Source organism: Pongo pygmaeus, chromosome X (genome assembly GCF_028885625.2).
Source record: "Pongo pygmaeus isolate AG05252 chromosome X, NHGRI_mPonPyg2-v2.0_pri, whole genome shotgun sequence".
NCBI lineage: Eukaryota > Metazoa > Chordata > Mammalia > Primates > Hominidae > Pongo > Pongo pygmaeus.
The window spans coordinates 88,283,246-88,301,318 of NC_072396.2; the positions used below are offsets into that span (position 1 = coordinate 88,283,246).

The window sequence follows — 18,073 nt, forward strand, 5'->3', positions numbered from 1 at the left end:
GAAATAATAAATAGCTTGTGAAATGGTATTCTGGGGGCAAGTGAGAGAGCAAAGATTCCGTCAATTCTACCTCACCTGAAAGCACATTAAACCTTCCACTACCCTTCATGCAGTGGTTAGAAACTCCTGAAAATAGTCGTCTCTATTGGCCATTTTGTTTTTATAATTACTGTTTCTCCCATAAAGAAAATGTTCCACAAACTGTAGTGTTCCACTTTACTTCACATGAGGCAGTGAGAATTTTAAACTCACTCTGACTTTCATGAAACAGCAGGAGTGAGAATGACAAGCAGAAAGACGTATGAATATAAATGTCACAGGAGACAGGTAGAAAAACTAAAAGGTTTTAAATTGTATACTAGAGAAATACTTAAAACTAAAATGTTAAAAGTTGAATTTTACAAATATTCAAAATAAGTTGCCACATTATGGCTTTTTAAGTAAAAATAACCTGTGAGAAGCATAACATATTTGTATGTAATCTTTACAAAAATATATAAGCATTACATTAAAAAAATTAATGGGAAAGCACAGTAAAATTATAAAATTTGAATTCAAGAACTATGACGTCTGGAGGGCAGCTCTGGGCCACTTAAAAAAAAACACACACACAACATAACCTAATGTGTTCTCTTCACACAATGCCTACCTTGACTCAGGAAGTTTAAGAGTGATTTTAGTGCATTGCAAATTTATGGCTTACTTATAAAGTTGTATAGTTTATACATACATATGCATATTATACATAGTTTCTTATATAGCTTAATAGATATTTATATAATGTACCCATCAAAAAGTAAAATGCAGTAGAATAATATCCATTTACATAAGAAATAGCTATATAGCAACCTAGCAACCTCCGTTATCCAGAACACAACCAACATAGATGTCACAAGATCCATGTACTTCACTGCAACACATAACCTTAAAACCCACTTTCTCTAATCAACAACAAATTAGAAATTACAAAATAGAAGGGATATTAGTGATAGAGGTTTATGTTGGTTGGCACCCCAACAGTACCAAAACTAAAATTGTTCACTAAACATTGCTCACTAAAGGGAGAAGAGAAGGCACACAAAACAGAAGCAATGGGAGAAATCACTAAATAGCAGTCTGGGGTCCTTTAAGGAAAAAAATAATTCCATATACCTTACCAAGTTGTGAGTATTATTATTTTATGGCACAGTATAATAATTGATTTCCATAGTGAAAACCCTGAGTCAAAAAGTAAGGGTTCAATTGTTTTCCACATTCTCAATTGAAGAAAGTAGGAGAGTATATAAATAGGAAGGTATATAAGAAATATTTCCATTTAAAATGAAAATAAAGAAAACACATTGCCTGAGGCTTCCCAAAAGCTGAATTAAATTTTACTAAAATTTGTTCAGTTATTATCAATTATTATCAAAATATACCAAAGCTTATAAGATGTAAATGATTCTCATTTACGTTACATCTTATAAGATGGGTCAAATGAAATTGATATGATGAGAATTTGGGGTTAGGAACTAATAAAGTGATATTCATAGGAAAAAAAGAAAGAAAAGTAATTCGGGTCATTAATCCTTAGTGGCCATAAATTTGTGTTTCAGTTCTTTCTTAGAAATTCACTGTCTCTAAACTTCTTTCCCTTTTTTTAATCTCCTTCTTTGTTCTCTTGTTTTTTTACCCCAGTATATTTATTTTTGCTTGATGTTTTAACTTTTCAAGTTTTCTTTACATTGGGATCAAGTTCTTAATACAGTGGGACTTAAGGATTTTTTAAAAGAAAAATGCAATGAATACTATATTAATAAAAATAAAGAAAGATCTCTTTCAAGTAGAACATATAACCCTAGCAAAGTATCTGGGGAGGGGAGTGGGGTGTAGAGTGATGAGTCTACAAAAAAATTCCTTTTGCCCTTTAAATGGAAAAGCCATCAAAATTGTGTTGGGATTTAGATAAGGAAGACTGGATTTCTGTACAATTTACATTGGAATGGAGGGAATGAATCCATTTTTTACACTTTCTTGTAACATGTAACATTTTACTGATAATCTACATTCTAAGAAATTATATATTTCATTCCCATTGTTTGTTTTAGATTTTCACACCATTTTGAGCATAAATATAAATCTCTGTATTTCAACACTCTCAATATTCAATCACAATCAAGTAAGTTATGAGGAGAAAATTGCAATAACACATTGGAAATATGAAAGATTTCACAATATGAAAGATTTTCACAATGCAGCTGCCTGGCAAGGGTTTTCATTTTAAGGTAATGAGAAGATGAAAAAAAAAAGCAGAGGAAATCACTGCAGGAAAAAAAAAGTAGCACTTACTAAATGCAATCTCATCAACCCATTTTATATTACATTTTCTAATACAATTAGACATTTTCCTCTGTGACTTGATAAAGATATTTAAAATAAGCCATTTAGAGCTGTTAATAGGAGATATTTCTGGTTCTTAAACAAATCTGAGTATGATGACTGGTCTCAGCAAATAAGAAACAGATATCCTGGGCTGGGCGTGGTGGCTCACGCCTGTGATCTCAACACTTTGGGAGGCCGAGGCAGGCAGATCATCTGAGGTCAGGAGTTCGAGACCAACCTGTCCAACATGGCGAAACCCCGTCTTTACTAAAAATACAAAGAATTAGCTGGGCGTGGTGGCGGGTGCCTGTAATTCCAGCTACTTGGGAGGCTGAGGCAGGAGAATCGCTTGAACCTGGGAGAGGGAGGTTGCAGTGAGCTGAGATCGGGCCACTGCACTTCAGCCTGGGCGACAAGAGCGAAACCCCGTTTCAAAAAAAAAGAAAAAAATAAAAGAAACAGATATCCTGGATATTTTTGTCTAGAATTGGTGGCACAATTCCCTATTTGAAGGCAAATAAATCTTTTAGTCTTTAAGAAACACATATTCTGAATGATTATTCTTATTAAGATATATTTATCTTTAGGGTCTTTGAAGGTACATCGAAAGCAACATAAACTTAAGAACAGACATCCTTTCTCTTTCCTAAATTAGCCTAATGAATGCCAAGTAGGAGAAAGTTGCTAATCTTTCAGTCACTAAGGTTTCACACCAAGAGGATTTGTAACATTTTCAAACAGACATAAAAGGTCCTATGCATTCAATAAAATCCGTGACCAGTTCTGTTAGATTTATCTCTTGCCTCCTCTCAATCACCTTCTCGTTACCTTTCAAGAATGTAGCAGCTCTGATTTTTACTGCTGAATAACTATGATTGTGATAAAGAAAAATTTATTCCCTTAGGAGTCCTTGTCCCTTACTTGCTAATCCATTAAAATGCACGCATTTTACTTAGAAAGAGAAAGTATTTATAAAGCAGACCAAATGCCTGATGTAAAATTGAAATACAATGAAAAATATGTCACATATAGTATTCACTTGGTAAATGCCTGTTTTACTGATATCATTTTTGGGGATTACATTTACATTAATTTGGGGTTTAAAGAGCATAAGATCAACAATGAATCTTAAATGTATTTATTAGTTTAAAAAGCTAAGATTTTAAAAAGATGTTTACACTGCAAGGGTTTCTGTGTGTTCAAGGTATTTATCGAAACAAATACATACTAAATGATTAGCCCTATTTATTTTTAAAATGGTATTGTTATACCAGGGAAGTGAAGCTGTTTATAAAATTAGTGACTTCATACCCTGAATATTTTTTCTTATATTAAGCAAATATCACTTGTAATAAGAAGCTTTAAATTTGAGTGTAAGACCTCAATACTTACCCTGACTACACTGAAGTCCAGCTTAGTCTCCTGTGCACACTGTAATATGAGCTGAAAGCAATTTTTACTTTGATTTGTCATTCCATTTTCATAATAACGCTGTAAAATCCTTTGTTGTTCTACAGTAAATACAGAACGTAGATTCATCTAAAAATAAAAGAAGATACTCTGAAAATTGGAATAAAAATTTGGTATGTGTAGAATTTGTACACCTATTTTTTTTTATACAATTTCAGTGCTTCCAAGCTGTAAACTTCTGTAAGTGAATTAATCCCCAGTAGTGGGCAATAATTTGTGTGCTAAAGGGAGACAGCTTCTCAATGAAAAATATGCATAGTGCAAACACTTATTGAATTTGTTCAGATAATGTACCAACTTTAAAGAAAAAAAGACAGAAAATAAAAAAGAGGAAAGTCCTTATCTGGTTAGTGTTAATACATGGGAAAAAAAGATAATTTCATTGAAATAAATATTTATGGCTAGTAAAGTCAGAGATGGTGGTAGCCATACGTGATCAATTATCAACAGGGACACTCACTGTTCTTTGTCAAGCAAGGCATCTGGCACATGTCTTATAGCCAGAAGCTGTGCTCTGGAACAAAAGGGTGCTTTTATTTTTCATCTTGGATAAAGGGATTCTTTTTATATATTAAAACAAAACCTCTTTAGAGCTTAAATATAAACACAAACGTTCAGTGACTGTGAACATTTCTGTGCTTTAGGGAATACTAACCAAAATAATTATTTTAATAAACATAGCATATACATAAAAATTTAAAATTCTGTACATTTTACTAAAAATAAACCACGTTAAAACTATGTACCTTTTAATTAAATTGAGACCATCACAATTTGACAAGATAAGTTAAAAAAATGCTTTATCTTTTCTGCCAATAGACAAAATGTTTAATATTAAGGGTATACAACTCTGTGAATTTAAAGAATAAAAGTCAGGTCAAACTCTTCTTTAAAAATGATAAATTCTAGTAGTGCATTTAATAAAGAATCCTTGTGATTAGATTAAGTCAATTTTGGGTTCTTGTTAAAAGCTGTCACACTAAACTTGTTAATCCCAAAAGTTGACAGAAAAAATACCACATCTTTTCCAAGAAAAGTGTCTCCTCAAAATTAAGAAAACAGCAACACATTAGTTGGGCATGGTGGTGTGAGCCTGTGGTCCCTGCTACTTGGGAGGCTGAGGTAGGAGGATTGCTTGAGCCCCAGATGTGGAGGTTGCAGTGAGCTGAAATCACACCAACTGCACTCCAGCCTGGGTGACAGAAACTCTGTCTCAAAAAAAAAAAAAAAAAAAGAGGAAAGAAAAGAAAGGAAGGAAGGAAGCAAGGAAGGAAGGAGAAAAGAAAAGAAAGGAAGGGAAAGGAAAAGAAAAGAAAAGAGCAACAACGAAATTCTTCAAGCCAAACCAGACAGAAATTTTTCTAGCATACTGTGTATGGAAATAACCAAGCACATTGACATGGAAATAACTTATCCTTCTCTGAATACTTTAAAAAATAAAGCTCTCTAATAAGGAAAGTAAGCAGTCACCCAGTCATCCAGTGCAATCTGTACACCTGACTTTCTTTCTTGCCCACACGAGCATCTATCTCATCTATCTCCTATCTAATGTTAAGAGATCTGATGAGAGAAAATCAGATGTAGGCGAGCACCAGGAAAGATGAGAGTAAAGTTTCTCCCTGAAACATCAGAAGCAAAGACTTCTACTGACTTTCTGAAGGGGATCTCATTCAAGTGCACTAATGTGTAAGCCTAAACCAAACGAAATTTTCAAGGATGCATGGACAAGTGGACAGGAACAATATCCATTAAAGCAATTTTTTTTTTTACTATCATGGCTGCCAGATTTCAGAGCCATTTGGGGTTTCTTTTCCTAAATGGTTCAGCTGCAGTCAGGAGAAGAGCCAGAAGATGGAAGTCAAATACCTGAAATATTTCATCTGGTGTGGATTTAGAAGCAAGGTACTTTGAAATGGGTCCTGAGGACAATGGTAAACTTCAAATCATTAATGTACAATCAGAGCTCTGATCCTCCTCTGCAGGGCTGTACCTACTGCAAAAAGCCTAAAGTACAAGATGTGAGTGATCACCAAGTGTGATAATATCTGCCCTATGTTTTCCCATTAGCTGGCTGAAACTGTTACATTTATCTAAGTGTGATATCAACCTACAAAACACACCAGGTCCTTCCCCATTGATACCAGTAGTCAAATAAAGATGACTGAGTACTAAACAGATTTCTGGATACTGCAACTCTGACAATAGACAATGCAGGGACCTTTTAGTTTTCCCTTTAAATTCAGTAACAACAGCAGCAAGGCCACTTTGCTCAAAAGATCTACTATACTATAGGAAGTTAATTCTTTACAACAACTAGATAACCCCATTGGAGCAAGATAATTTATCATTATCTTCATCCACCCTAGCTATCTTGGCCTCTGAAGTGGCAAGATATTGAATGACTGCACAGTCAAGTTTCTTAATCATTTGCAACAAAATAATCAAAAATACAGTTTTTAAAATAATAACTTTTAAAGTTGGGTTTTTATTTATGTGGAAGATAAAATGACAAACCATTGGTTCCCTGGAAATTGAGGTCTGTTGGGTTGTGGTGGGGATGGTGGCTGAATTAGGGGATTGAGTGCTGAAGTAACAATTCATTTAGTTTTACCCCCAATATTCCGTATTATGCTACCATTCAGCACATGCCCACCCATAGGAATAAGACAACCTCGGTTTATGCTCAGCTTCACTGCTGACAATTTGGTAAATCATTTAATTTCCATGAATATCCATTACCAAGTCTGTAAAACGCTGGACTGTACAAGTCATCTTGTCTATCACTCTGGGTTGATACAAATAAGTTATGGTATATGAACTCATTTATGTTAAGTTGTAAAGCATGTAGTTGTAACATACCTATATTTTTAGTATAACTAGGCTCTTAAGTTTATATATCATATTCAGATATGGAATTTTTCAGGTTCCACTCAGGTTTAAGATTCAGTATTTTAACGAAGACTCTGAGACATTGAGAAAATATTAAATCATGCTTAGTATGTTCTATTCAAACAAGCTGAACAATGAGTATAATTTTTTAGATTTGTTGCTTTGGAAGTACCTGAAAAATACAGCTTCTAAGAATGTCTGCTTCCTTAGGTGTTCCAGATAGCAAAGGCCATATTTTCACATGGAAACATTTGAGATAAATTCCTATATGATGTAACACTGTTCTTACAGATTCGATGCCATACTTAAAACCAGCTCAATGCCTTACTAATGCCCCAGCTAATTAAAACATTTGACAAGTACCAAAAAATTTACTTATAAGTATTCATTACTGGAAAACAAGATATTCTAAATGGGATGACACATTTGGAGGCTGAGGTAGGAGGATTTTTTGAGACCAGAAATTTGAAAACAGCTTGGGCAGCATGGTGAGACCCCACCTCTACAATTTTTTTAAAAATTTTAATTAGTGGGGCATGGTGGCATGTGCCTGTAGTCCTAGCTATTCAGGAGTTTCAGGTGAAAGGGTCTCTTGAACCCAGGAGTTCGAGGTTACAGTGAGCTATGGCTGCACCACTGCACTCCAGCCTGGGTGACAGAACAAAACCCTGTCTCTAAATAAATAAGCAAATAAATAGAAATGGGACAAGTCCATAAAATCATCATTAATTCAAATATAACACATTCTTTCCAATATTAAAAATGTGCATTTGGAAAAGCCATTGATGTTTTTGTTTACAAAGTGTTGAGCGAAGTTAAACATAACACATTGAATATCTTATTTTGGCCAACATGTCTATATTAATATTGTACTTTTTATCCATTATTATTATTCACTTCTAAACTTACATACAGTAAAATTCACTCTTTTTCGTGTACAGTTTTATGAGTTAAGAGAAATGTATATAGTCATCAAACCATAACCAAAATCAAGACAGAATAGTTTCATCACTCCCAAAAATTTCCCTTATGCTGCCTCATTAGCAAGCCATCCAGCCACCCCAGCTCCTGGCAACCACTGTTTCTATAATTTTGACTTCTGTAGACTACCATATAAATGGAATCAACATGTAGACTCTTCAGCCTAGCTTCTTTCACTTAGCATAGAGCATTTGAGATAAATCTGTGCTGCTGTGTGTCATCAGTAGTTTGTTCCTTTTTCTCGTAAAGTCGTATTTTATTGTATTAATGTACCACAGTTAATTCATCCACTGAAGGACATTGAATCTGTTTTAAGTTCTTGGCTGTTATGAATAAAGCTGTTAAGAACATTTGTACACAGGTTTCTGTGTGCAGGTAAGTTTTCATTTCTCTTGAGTAAATACCTAGGAATGAAATTTCTGGGTTGTATGGTAAGTGTATGTTTAATTTAATAAGTTGTTAACCTGTTTTCAAAATTGGCTGTACAAATTCGCATTCTCGAATGCACTGAAAAACATTCAGTGAAAGATTCATTTCTTTCACTTCCTCATCAACATTTATTACAGTCAATTTTTTAAAAATTAGTCATTTCCTAGGTGTGTAATTGAATATTATTGTTGTGGTTTTAATTTGTGTTTCTCTAGTGACAAATGTTGTTGAACATCTTTTTGTATACTTATCCGCCACTTCTTTGTGGGAGTGTTTTACTCAAATATTTGCCATATTTTTTAATTGGGTTGTTTGTTTACTTATTATTGAGTATTGAGGGTTCATTATATATTCTGGATACAAACCCTTCATCAGAAATATGATTTCCAATGTTTCTCCACCTGCGGCTTATCTTTTGCTAATTATTTGTATCTTGTTTGATTTCTTTTACTAGAGATTTATAGTTTTCAGAAAACAGATCCAGCACATACTCTGTTAAATAAATACCTATATATTTTCTGTTTTAGGGGGGTTATTATTGTAAATTGTATTTTTTAACATTTCCAATTGTTCATTGCTAGTTTATTAACATACAATTGATCTTGGTACATTGAAGTTGTATTCTGCAACTTTGCTAAACTAACTTACTAGTTTCAGGGGATTCAGTTGATTGTTTGGTATTTTCTACACAATCGTGTTGTCCACAGACAGGGACAAGCTTATTTCTTGTTTTATGATATGCATTCCTTTCATTTTTCTATCTTGCCCTAACTGGACTGGCTAGGACATAAAGCATGATGTTTCAATAAGAGCTATGAGAGTAGACATTCTTGCCTTATTCTCAAGTTTGGAGGGAAAGCGTTAAATCTTTCACCATTAAGTATGATGTTCACTACAGGTTTTTCATACTTGCCTCTCACCAGGTTAAAGAAGTTCCCTTTTATGTTTATTAAACTGAGTTCTTCTTCTTATTATTATTATTGTTACCACTAATGGATATTGAATTTTGTTAAATGCTTTTTCTTGCATCTATTGAAATGATTGTATAGTTTTTATTCTTTAATCTTTTGAAATGATAAATTATGCTGATTGATTTTCAAATGCCAAACCTGCCTTCTATTCCTGGAATAAACCTCACTTGGTAGTGATGTATTATTCTTTTTATATATAATTTGATTAAATTTTTAAATATTTGGTTAAGAATTTTTTAGTCTATTTTTGTGAGGGATATTTGTATGTGGTTTTCTTTTCTTGCAATGTATTTGGTTTTAGTACTAGGGCAGTGAGTTAGGAAGTATTTCCTTCATTTCTGTATTCTAGAATAAATCACATGGAATTGCTAATAATTTCATTTAAATCTTTCTTAGAAATCACCAGTGAAACCATCTGAACATGGAGTTTTCTTTGTGGGAATGTTTTGAAGTACAAATTACATTTCAGTATTATTCAGATAATCTATTTATTCTTGAGTGAGTTTTGATAGTTTGTGTCTTTCAAAGAATTGCTCCATTTCATCTGAGTTGTTGAACTCAAAGGTATAAGGTTGTTTATTAATAGTTTATTGTTTATTATTATTATTTTACTGTCTGTAGTGCCTGCAGTGATGTACCTTTTTTCTTCTTGGTATTGGTAAATTGTTTGTTCTTCTTTATTTAGCATTTATTTAGTGATCTTTTAAAAGATCACTGTTATTGAAGAACTAGCTTTTAGTTTCATTAGTTTCATCTATTGTTTTTCTGTCTTCATTTTCATTGATTTCTACTCTCTATTTTTTGTTCAGCAAGTATTTATTGAGTGCCTTCAATGTGCCAGATACAATGTACAGGGGACACAATATTTATCACAGGAGACATGCTGGATCCAGTGCTCATTGTTAGTCTTTTGATGCCACAGATTCCACATCACTGAGAGGTTATGTGGTTTGATTTTGTTCACCATTCTATTTACCGGACATATTTATTTTCCTACAGCACTCTATAAACCTCATTTTCTGCCTTCTGTCAATTTATGAACAAATTGGGGTCTGTTTTCCCTCTCTACAGGTGACTTTTCTCACCTTTTTAAGTGCTTGGACAATTTTTTTTTAATTCTTAAATTTCAGTGACCACCAAATTCAATCTCAAACTTTATTTTTTATCTTTATTTTTTACTTTTAGATTCAGGATGTATATATGAAGGTTTCTTACTTGGGTATATTGGGTGATGCTGGGGTTTGCACTTCTAGTGAACCCATCACCCAAACAGTGAACATAGTACCCAGTAGGTAGTTTTTCAAATCTTGACTGCCTCCGTCCCTCCCCCCTTTTGGAGTAATCAGTGTCTATTGTTTCCATCTTTATGTCCATATGTACCCATTGTTTAGCTTCCACTTATAAATGAAAACGTGTGTTATATGACTTTCTTTTTTTATATTAATTCACTTGGGATAATGGCCTCCAGCTGCATCCATGTTGTTGCAAAGAATATGATTTCATTCTTCTTTATGGCTATGGAGTATTTCATGTTGTATATGTACCACATTTTCTTTGTCTAATCCACTGTTGATGGACACTTAGATTGATTCCATGTCTTTGTTATTACGAATAGAGCTGGAATAAATATATGAGTCCAGGTATCTTTTAGATAAAACAATTTTTTTTCGTTTGGGTAGATACCCAGTAGTGATATTACTGGGTCAAATAATAGTTCTAGTTTTAGTTCTTTGAGAAATCCCCATACTGCTTTTCATAGGGGTTGTATTAGTCCATTCTCATACTGCTATAAAGAAACTTTCCAAGACTGGGAACTTATAGAAGAAAGAGGTTTAATTGACTAACAGTTCTGCATGGCTGGGGAGGCTTCAGAAAACTTACAATCATGGCGGAAGGGAAAGCAAACATGTCCATCTTCACATGGTGGCAGGAAGGAGAATAATGATAGCCAAGCAAAGTGGAAGCCCCTTATAAAACCACAACATCTCATGAGAACTTACTCATTATCATAAGAATAGCATGGGAGAAACTAGCCCCATGAGTCAATTATTTCCCACTGGGTCCCTCCCACAACATGTGGGAATTCTGGGAGATATATTTCAAGTTGAGATTTTGATGGGGACACAGCAAACCATATTATTCCGTCTCTGGCCCCTCCCAAATCTGATGTCCTCACATTTCAAAACACAATCATACCCTTCCAAAAATCCCCCAAAGTCTGAATTCATTCCAGCATTAACCCAAAAGTCCAAGTCCAAAGTCTCATCTGAGACAAGGCAAGTCACTTCCGCCTATGAGCCTGTAAAATCAAAAGCAAGTTAGTTACTTCCTAGATACAATGGGAGTACAGGCATTGGGTAAATACACCATTCTAAATGGGAGAAATTGGCCAAAATAAATGGGCTATAGGCCTCATGCAAGTTCAAAATCCAATAGAGCAGTCATTAAAACTTAAAGTTCCAAAGTGATCTCCTTTGACTCCTTGTCCCACATTCAGGTTATGCTGATGCAAGGAGTGGGCATCAAGGGGCTTGGGCAGCTCCAACTTTGTGGCTCCCCCCCCAGCTGATTTCACAGACTGATGTTAAGTGTATGTGGCTTTTCTAGGCTCATGGTGCAAGCTGTCGGTGGATCTACCATTCTTGTGTCGAGGACAGTGGCCCTCTTCTCACAGCTCCACTCTCTGTGTGGGGGCTCCAACCCCACATGTCTCTTCCACATTGCCCTAGCAGAGGTTCTCCATGAGGGCTCCATCCATGCAGCAAATGTCTGCAGGGACATCCAGACATTTTCATACATCTTCTGAAATCTAGGTGGAAGTTCCCAAACCTCAGTTCTTGACTTATGTGCACCTGCAGGGCCAACACCATGTGTAAGCCACCAAGGTTTAGGTGGCTTTGCACCCTCTGATGCAATGGCCTGAGCTGTATGTTGGCCCCTTTTAGCCATGGCTGGAATGCAGGGCACCAAGTCCCAACTGTACAAAGTAGCAAGGCCCTGGGCCCGGCCCATGAAACCATTTTTTCTTTGTAGGCCTCTGCACCTCTGATGGCATGGGCTGCTGTGAAGACCTCTGAAATGCCCGGGAGACATTTTCTCCATTGTCTTGGTGGTTAGCATTTGGCTCCTCATTACTTATGCAAATTTCGTCAGCTAGCTTGAATTTCTCACCAAAAAATGTAATTTTTCTTTTTCACTGCATCATCAGGCTGTAAATTTTCCAAACTTTTATTCCCTGCTTCCTCTTGAATGCTTTGTCACTTAGAAATGTCTTGCACCAGATACCCTAAATCATCTCTCTCAAGTTCAAAGTTTCACAGATCTTTAAGTAAGGGGCAAAATACCACCAGTTTCTGTATAGCAAGAGTGACCTATACTCCAGTTTCCAACAAGTTACTCATCTTCATCTGAGAACACCTCAGCCTGGACTTCATTGTCCACATCACTATCAGCATTTTGGTCAAAGCCATTCAACAAGTCTCTAGGAAGTTCCAAACTTCCCTACATCTTTCTGTCTTCTGAGCCCTCCAAGTCTCTAGGAAGTTACAAATTTTCTCACATTTTTCTGTCTTCTTCTGAGCCATCCAAACTGTTCCAACCTCTGCCTGTTACTCAGTTCCAAAGTTGCTTCCACATTTTGGGGTATCCTTATAGCAGTGCCCCACTCCCAGTACCAATTGACTGTATTAGTCTGTTCTCACGCTGCTATAAAGAATTGCTTGAGACTGGGTAATTTATTAATGAAAGAGTTTTAAGTGACTCATAGTTCCACATGGCTGGGGAGGCCTCAAAACTTACAGTCATGACAGAAGGGGAAGCAAACATGTCCTTCTTCACATGATGGCAAAAAGAAAAGAATGAGAACCAAGTGAAGAGGGAAGCTCCTTAGAGACCACCAGATCTTGTGAGAGTTTGCTCACTATCATGAAAATAGCATGAGGGATACCACCCCATGATTCAATTACCTCCCACAGGGTCCCGCCCACAACACATGGGGATTATGGGAACTATAATTCAAGATGAGATTTTGGTGGGGACACAGCCAAACTATATCAGAGGTTTAACTAATTTACTTATATTCCTACCAATAGCATGTAAGTGTCTCATTTTCTCCCCATTCTCACCAACATCTGTTATTTTTTGAATTTTTAAAAATAGCCATTTTGACTGGTGTGAAATGGTATCTCATTGTGGTTTTATTTGTATTTCTCTGAAGATCAGTGAAGTTGATCTGATCTTATATTTACTAGTCTCTTCATTTGGCTTTGTTTGGATTTAATTTACTTTTCTTTTCCTAGTTCCTTGAATTGGAAGCTTATACTGTTGATCTGGAACCTTTCTTCTTTTCTAAATACAAGCAAGTAATGTTAAATTTAGTTCTAAGTATTGCTTTAGTTACATTCTAAAAATTTTCATAAAGTATATATTAATTGTCATTCAGTTCAAAATATTTTCCAATTTCTCTTGTTTACTGTTTAATTAAAATATTTAGGGCATTTCCAGATATCTTTCTGTTATTAATATTTAGTGTAATTTTGTTATGATTAGAGAACATACTTTTTATCATTTCAATTCTTTAAAATTTTTTAAAAGTATGTTTTATGTCCCATAAAATGATTTCTCTTTGTGACTGTTCCATGAACACTTGAAAGGAATGTATATCCTGCTGTTGGGTGGTCATTTCTAAAAATGTCAATTAGGTCATGTTGTTTGATAGTATTTTTCAGGTTTTCTATATCCTTATTGACTTCCTCATAACTTTTTCTGTCAATTACTAAAAGAAGAATGGTGTAATCTCCATCTATAACTGTGGATTTGTCTATTTTTATTTTCAGTTCTGGAAGTTTTTGCTTTATGTGTTTGTTTGTTTGTTTGCATCATAGTCTCACTCCATCACGCAGGCTGGAGTTCAGTGGCACAAACTTGGCTCTCTGCAACTTCCATTTCCTGGGTTCAAGCAATTCTCATGCCTCCTGAGTAGCTGGGATTATAGGCATACATCAACACACCTGGCTAATTTTTGTATTTTTAGTAGAGACGGGGTTTCACCATGTTGGTCAGGCTGGTCTTGAACTCCTGGCCTCAAGTGATCTGTCCTCCTTGGCCTCCCAAAGTGCTAGGATTACTGGTGTTAGCCACCAGGCCCAGCCAACTTTTTGCTTTATGTATTTTGAAGATCTGTTGTTAGGCACATATACATGTAGTATTGTTATATCTTTTTGGTAAATTGACCCTTTATTCTTTAGTTATGTGATGCCTCTCTTTATTCCTGGAACTAGTCCTCGCTCTGCATTCTACTTTGCCAGACACTAATATATACACTCCAGCTTTGTTTTGATTGCTGTACCATAGTACGTCACTTTCCATATTGTATTTTACCCTATGTCTTTATATACAAAGTGGATTTATTTTATAAAACATATAGTTTGGTTATTTAATCCAATATGACAATATCTTTTAATTAGTTTATTTACACCGCTTACATTTAATGTAATTACTGATATGGTTGGATATAGGTATACCATTTTATTTGTTGTTTTCTCTTTGTCCCTCTGACATTGATCTCCTTTTTCCAACTTCTTTTGGGTTATCTGAATACTTTTTGGTATTCTGTTTTAATTTTTTTTTTTTTTGCTAAATTTTTTTTGCATATTTTTAAGTGATTGTTTTAAGGATTACAATGTACATATCTATTTTTTCTTTTTACACATTTAATATTTTAAAACGTCATTGACAACTATCTAGGTCCCTTTTCCCTCCCCTCTTTGTTTTATAGTCATCATACATAGTACATCTCTATGTATTAGAAACCCTGATAGACAATGTTATCATTTTAACTTTCAACAGTCATACATATTTTAAAGAACTTAAGAAGACAAAACTAGAATCCCATATTTACCCAGAATTTGCCATTTAATTTGGTCTTTTTTTGTTCCTGAAACTCAAATTTTCTCCTGCTATCATTTCCATTCAACCTGAAGAACTTACTTTAACATTTTTAAGAATAGATCTGTTTGTGAAAACTTTTCTTAGGTTTTTTAAATATGAGAATGTCTTTATTTCATCATTTCTGATACATATTTTCATGGACTATAGGAATCTGGGTTGACTTTTTTTTTCATTTAAAGATGTTTTTCCACTGTTTTACGTCTCCATGATTTCTCTTAAGAAAAATTCAGTCATTCATATCCCTGTTTTCCTATGTATATGCTGTTTTTCTATGGCTATTTTCAACATTTTTTTTTTTACCTTTGGCTTTCAGCAGTTTGATTATTAAGTGTCTAGGCATAATTTTCTTTGATTTTATATTATTTCAAGCTCCTTGATATTGAATCTGTAAATTTTCATCTTTTACAAAATTTGAGAAGTTTTCAGACATTATTTCTTCAAATATTTTTTTCTACACCCAATCTCTCTCCTGTCCTTCTGGGATTTCAGTGGCATGAATACTATTTTTATATCATCCCATAGGGCTTGAGGTTCTGTTCATATTTCTACATATTTTTTTCCTCTCTGGTCATCAGATTAATTTGTGTTGATTTATCTTAAAGTTCACTGACTGTTTCCACTGTCTTCATCATTCTGTTACTGAGCACAGATGGTGCCTGTAAAAAATTTCAGATAATGAATTTTCAGCTCTATAATTTCCATTTAGTATTATTTTCTAGGTTCTATTACTCTGCTGAGAACTTCTCACAGCTTACTCTTTTTCAAGGTGTTTATTTTCATCTAAGGGAGCATAGTTATAGTAGCTGTTTTAACACCTTTTGAAAGAATTCCAACATCTGGGTCATATTGGTGTTGGCATCTCCTGTTGAGTATGTTTAAATTCTATTTTGGTTCTTTTGAATATTATTTGTTGGCATCCTCTTGAGAATGTTGATTTGGCAGAACACAGTTAGCAGGCAATCTACTATGTCAGATTCAACTGCAAATACTTTTTAAAAAAATTTCTGTCAGCAAGTCAGCTCAGTTTTGAAATCCTTTTCTGTGTTATTTTGGGTCTCTCCTCACACTAGTACCATTTGGGTCGTGGTTTCAATGTCAATTCTATTTCCAAAGCCTCTGCTATCTATTTCGAATCTGTCCCACTCATGAACAACTCAAGGATGAGCTTAAGCTTTCCACAGGTTGATGCCCAGTATTAAAAGATCCCCTTCCTCAACTCTTTCCTCTCCATGATTCTCCACTCACTGTACAGCCTGCAAGGGCCACTTTTCCTGGTCCTCTAGACAGAAATATAGGGTTTCCCTTAGAGTTTACTTTAGTTGTTCTATTGTCACTGCAGCATAGCTCTGCAACTGGAGCCACCATTGATTGAAAAGTGGAAGTGAGAGACAGAGACTGAAACTGACTCAGAATTTACTCTCACACTGTTGGGACTGCCAGCTGCTATTGCAGTTTTAGCCAGTAATATACCGCTCCATAGTTCCATGAGATGGATCCAGCCTTGGGTCAAAGTCTCAAGAGAAATGGGGGAAAACTGGGAAACTCACCTATATATGGTCACTTCAAATTCTGACTGCCATCCTCAATCTGCCTGCTTTTGTTTACCTTTAGGAGTTCTGAGGGAGTTTCTCTTAAAATTTTGTCCAGAGATTGTAGCTGTAATAATCAGGAGAGAAGGTTATAGTGGGCTTACTTCATGTTGGTCAGAATCGGAAGTCTAGCACTGCATTTTTAAAATTTAGATCAAACTAAACTTTAAGGAACTTTAAGTCAAATTAAAGCTATATTTATTTAACCCTTGCTGAAGAGCAATACTTTTGGGCTGATATTACTGGTTTAAAATCTAAAACACACACACACACGCACAACCAGTTTTCCATCTTTCTCAGAAGCTTTTATATATGAAAATACAAATAACTACACTTTTGAATAAATTAAATATTAGAAATGTTTTGAAGCAAATAAAAGACATTAGTAATAATATACTTCTAGGCATTTTTTCTTGGCATTTTAATTTTCTTGGCCACAAAAATAAATGCTTCATGTTTAATTGTATAGTCTCTAGTTGTTCTGCATAATATGGTATGAAGACATATGAAGATTCCCCAGTTGCCACTATACTTCCATTTCTAAGATATTTTGGGAAATTAGTCATTCTGGAAAGCTAAAGTGTATACTCCTTTGAGCAATAAAACTTTATTTTTCATAAGTTTTCATCTTAGATGAAAATATTTCTGAACTACCTTATTCACTCCCTTGAGTTTTTAAACAGGGAATAGAAAAATAAAGTGTTTTTATAAGACTGGGTCATCATTATAAAGATAATTTAATAAATGGTGTTCTAATAATTGTGATACGGTGTCTGTCTCTTCATTAAAACACATTAAATTTTTGCATATCCTTTTTATAGTTTCTCTTTTACTCTCCTCATCTGTCATCGTTTGTCATGCTGTCAGTGGGCTTGCCTTTAGCAATTCCCTCTCACTCTTAATATGCCGGGTTTTGTTGTTTTTCATTAGTTTGTTTTTTCTAATCTGGTAAAAGACCAGAATTTTCAGGAAAGGCCTGAGAGGTTTACTCGTGACTCTATCATTTGGGCCTTACCTTGTAGATTTTGTGACACTTATTTTCTTGGATTTGCTGGAGGAATGATATATGTGAAGGATTACTACTGTGCCCTTTTACTCTAGTGATGATCTATAGTAGTTAAAATGGCTATTTTATTTCACACATTATGAACTGAGCAGTAGTGGAATAGAAAGTTGGATTAAAATCAACCCCTCGACCATGTGGATATATGGTTGTGGTGAAGTACAATTTATGGCACTAATTATTTAGTAAACAAAACAACTGCTATCTTTTGCTTAATATTTAGTAAATAAGGCAAATAAAAACATTAGATGAAATATTAAATTATTCTTAACACAGAGCAAGCGGGGCTTTGGTTGGCAGAAGGAGAGAGTTGTTGTAGAGGTTGGGGACTCTTGGATAGAACAAACTTTGGTATTCCACTCCCAGGTCAG

General features: G+C 34.7%; 1 protein-coding gene across 10 annotated transcripts in view; it reads right to left on the reverse strand.

Annotated features, from left to right (window-relative positions):
• The window catches only part of HDX (highly divergent homeobox), a 188,340-nt gene that overhangs the window by 157,309 nt on the left and 12,958 nt on the right, over positions 1 to 18,073 (reverse strand). For 7 of the 10 annotated variants that reach the window (XR_008497195.2, XR_010125555.1, XM_063660893.1 and 4 more), the window contains exon 2: positions 3,754 to 3,900. Coding sequence is in view for 8 of the 10 variants with exons in the window: in XM_063660893.1 (XP_063516963.1) it covers positions 3,754 to 3,900 (147 nt within the window). In the remaining 2 variants the exon portion in view is untranslated. Of the gene's footprint in view, positions 1 to 3,753; positions 3,901 to 5,697; positions 5,836 to 16,597; positions 16,707 to 18,073 lie in introns of all 10 variants that reach the window. The other 3 variants (XM_054472987.2, XM_063660894.1, XM_054472989.2) reach the window with 3 other exon arrangements.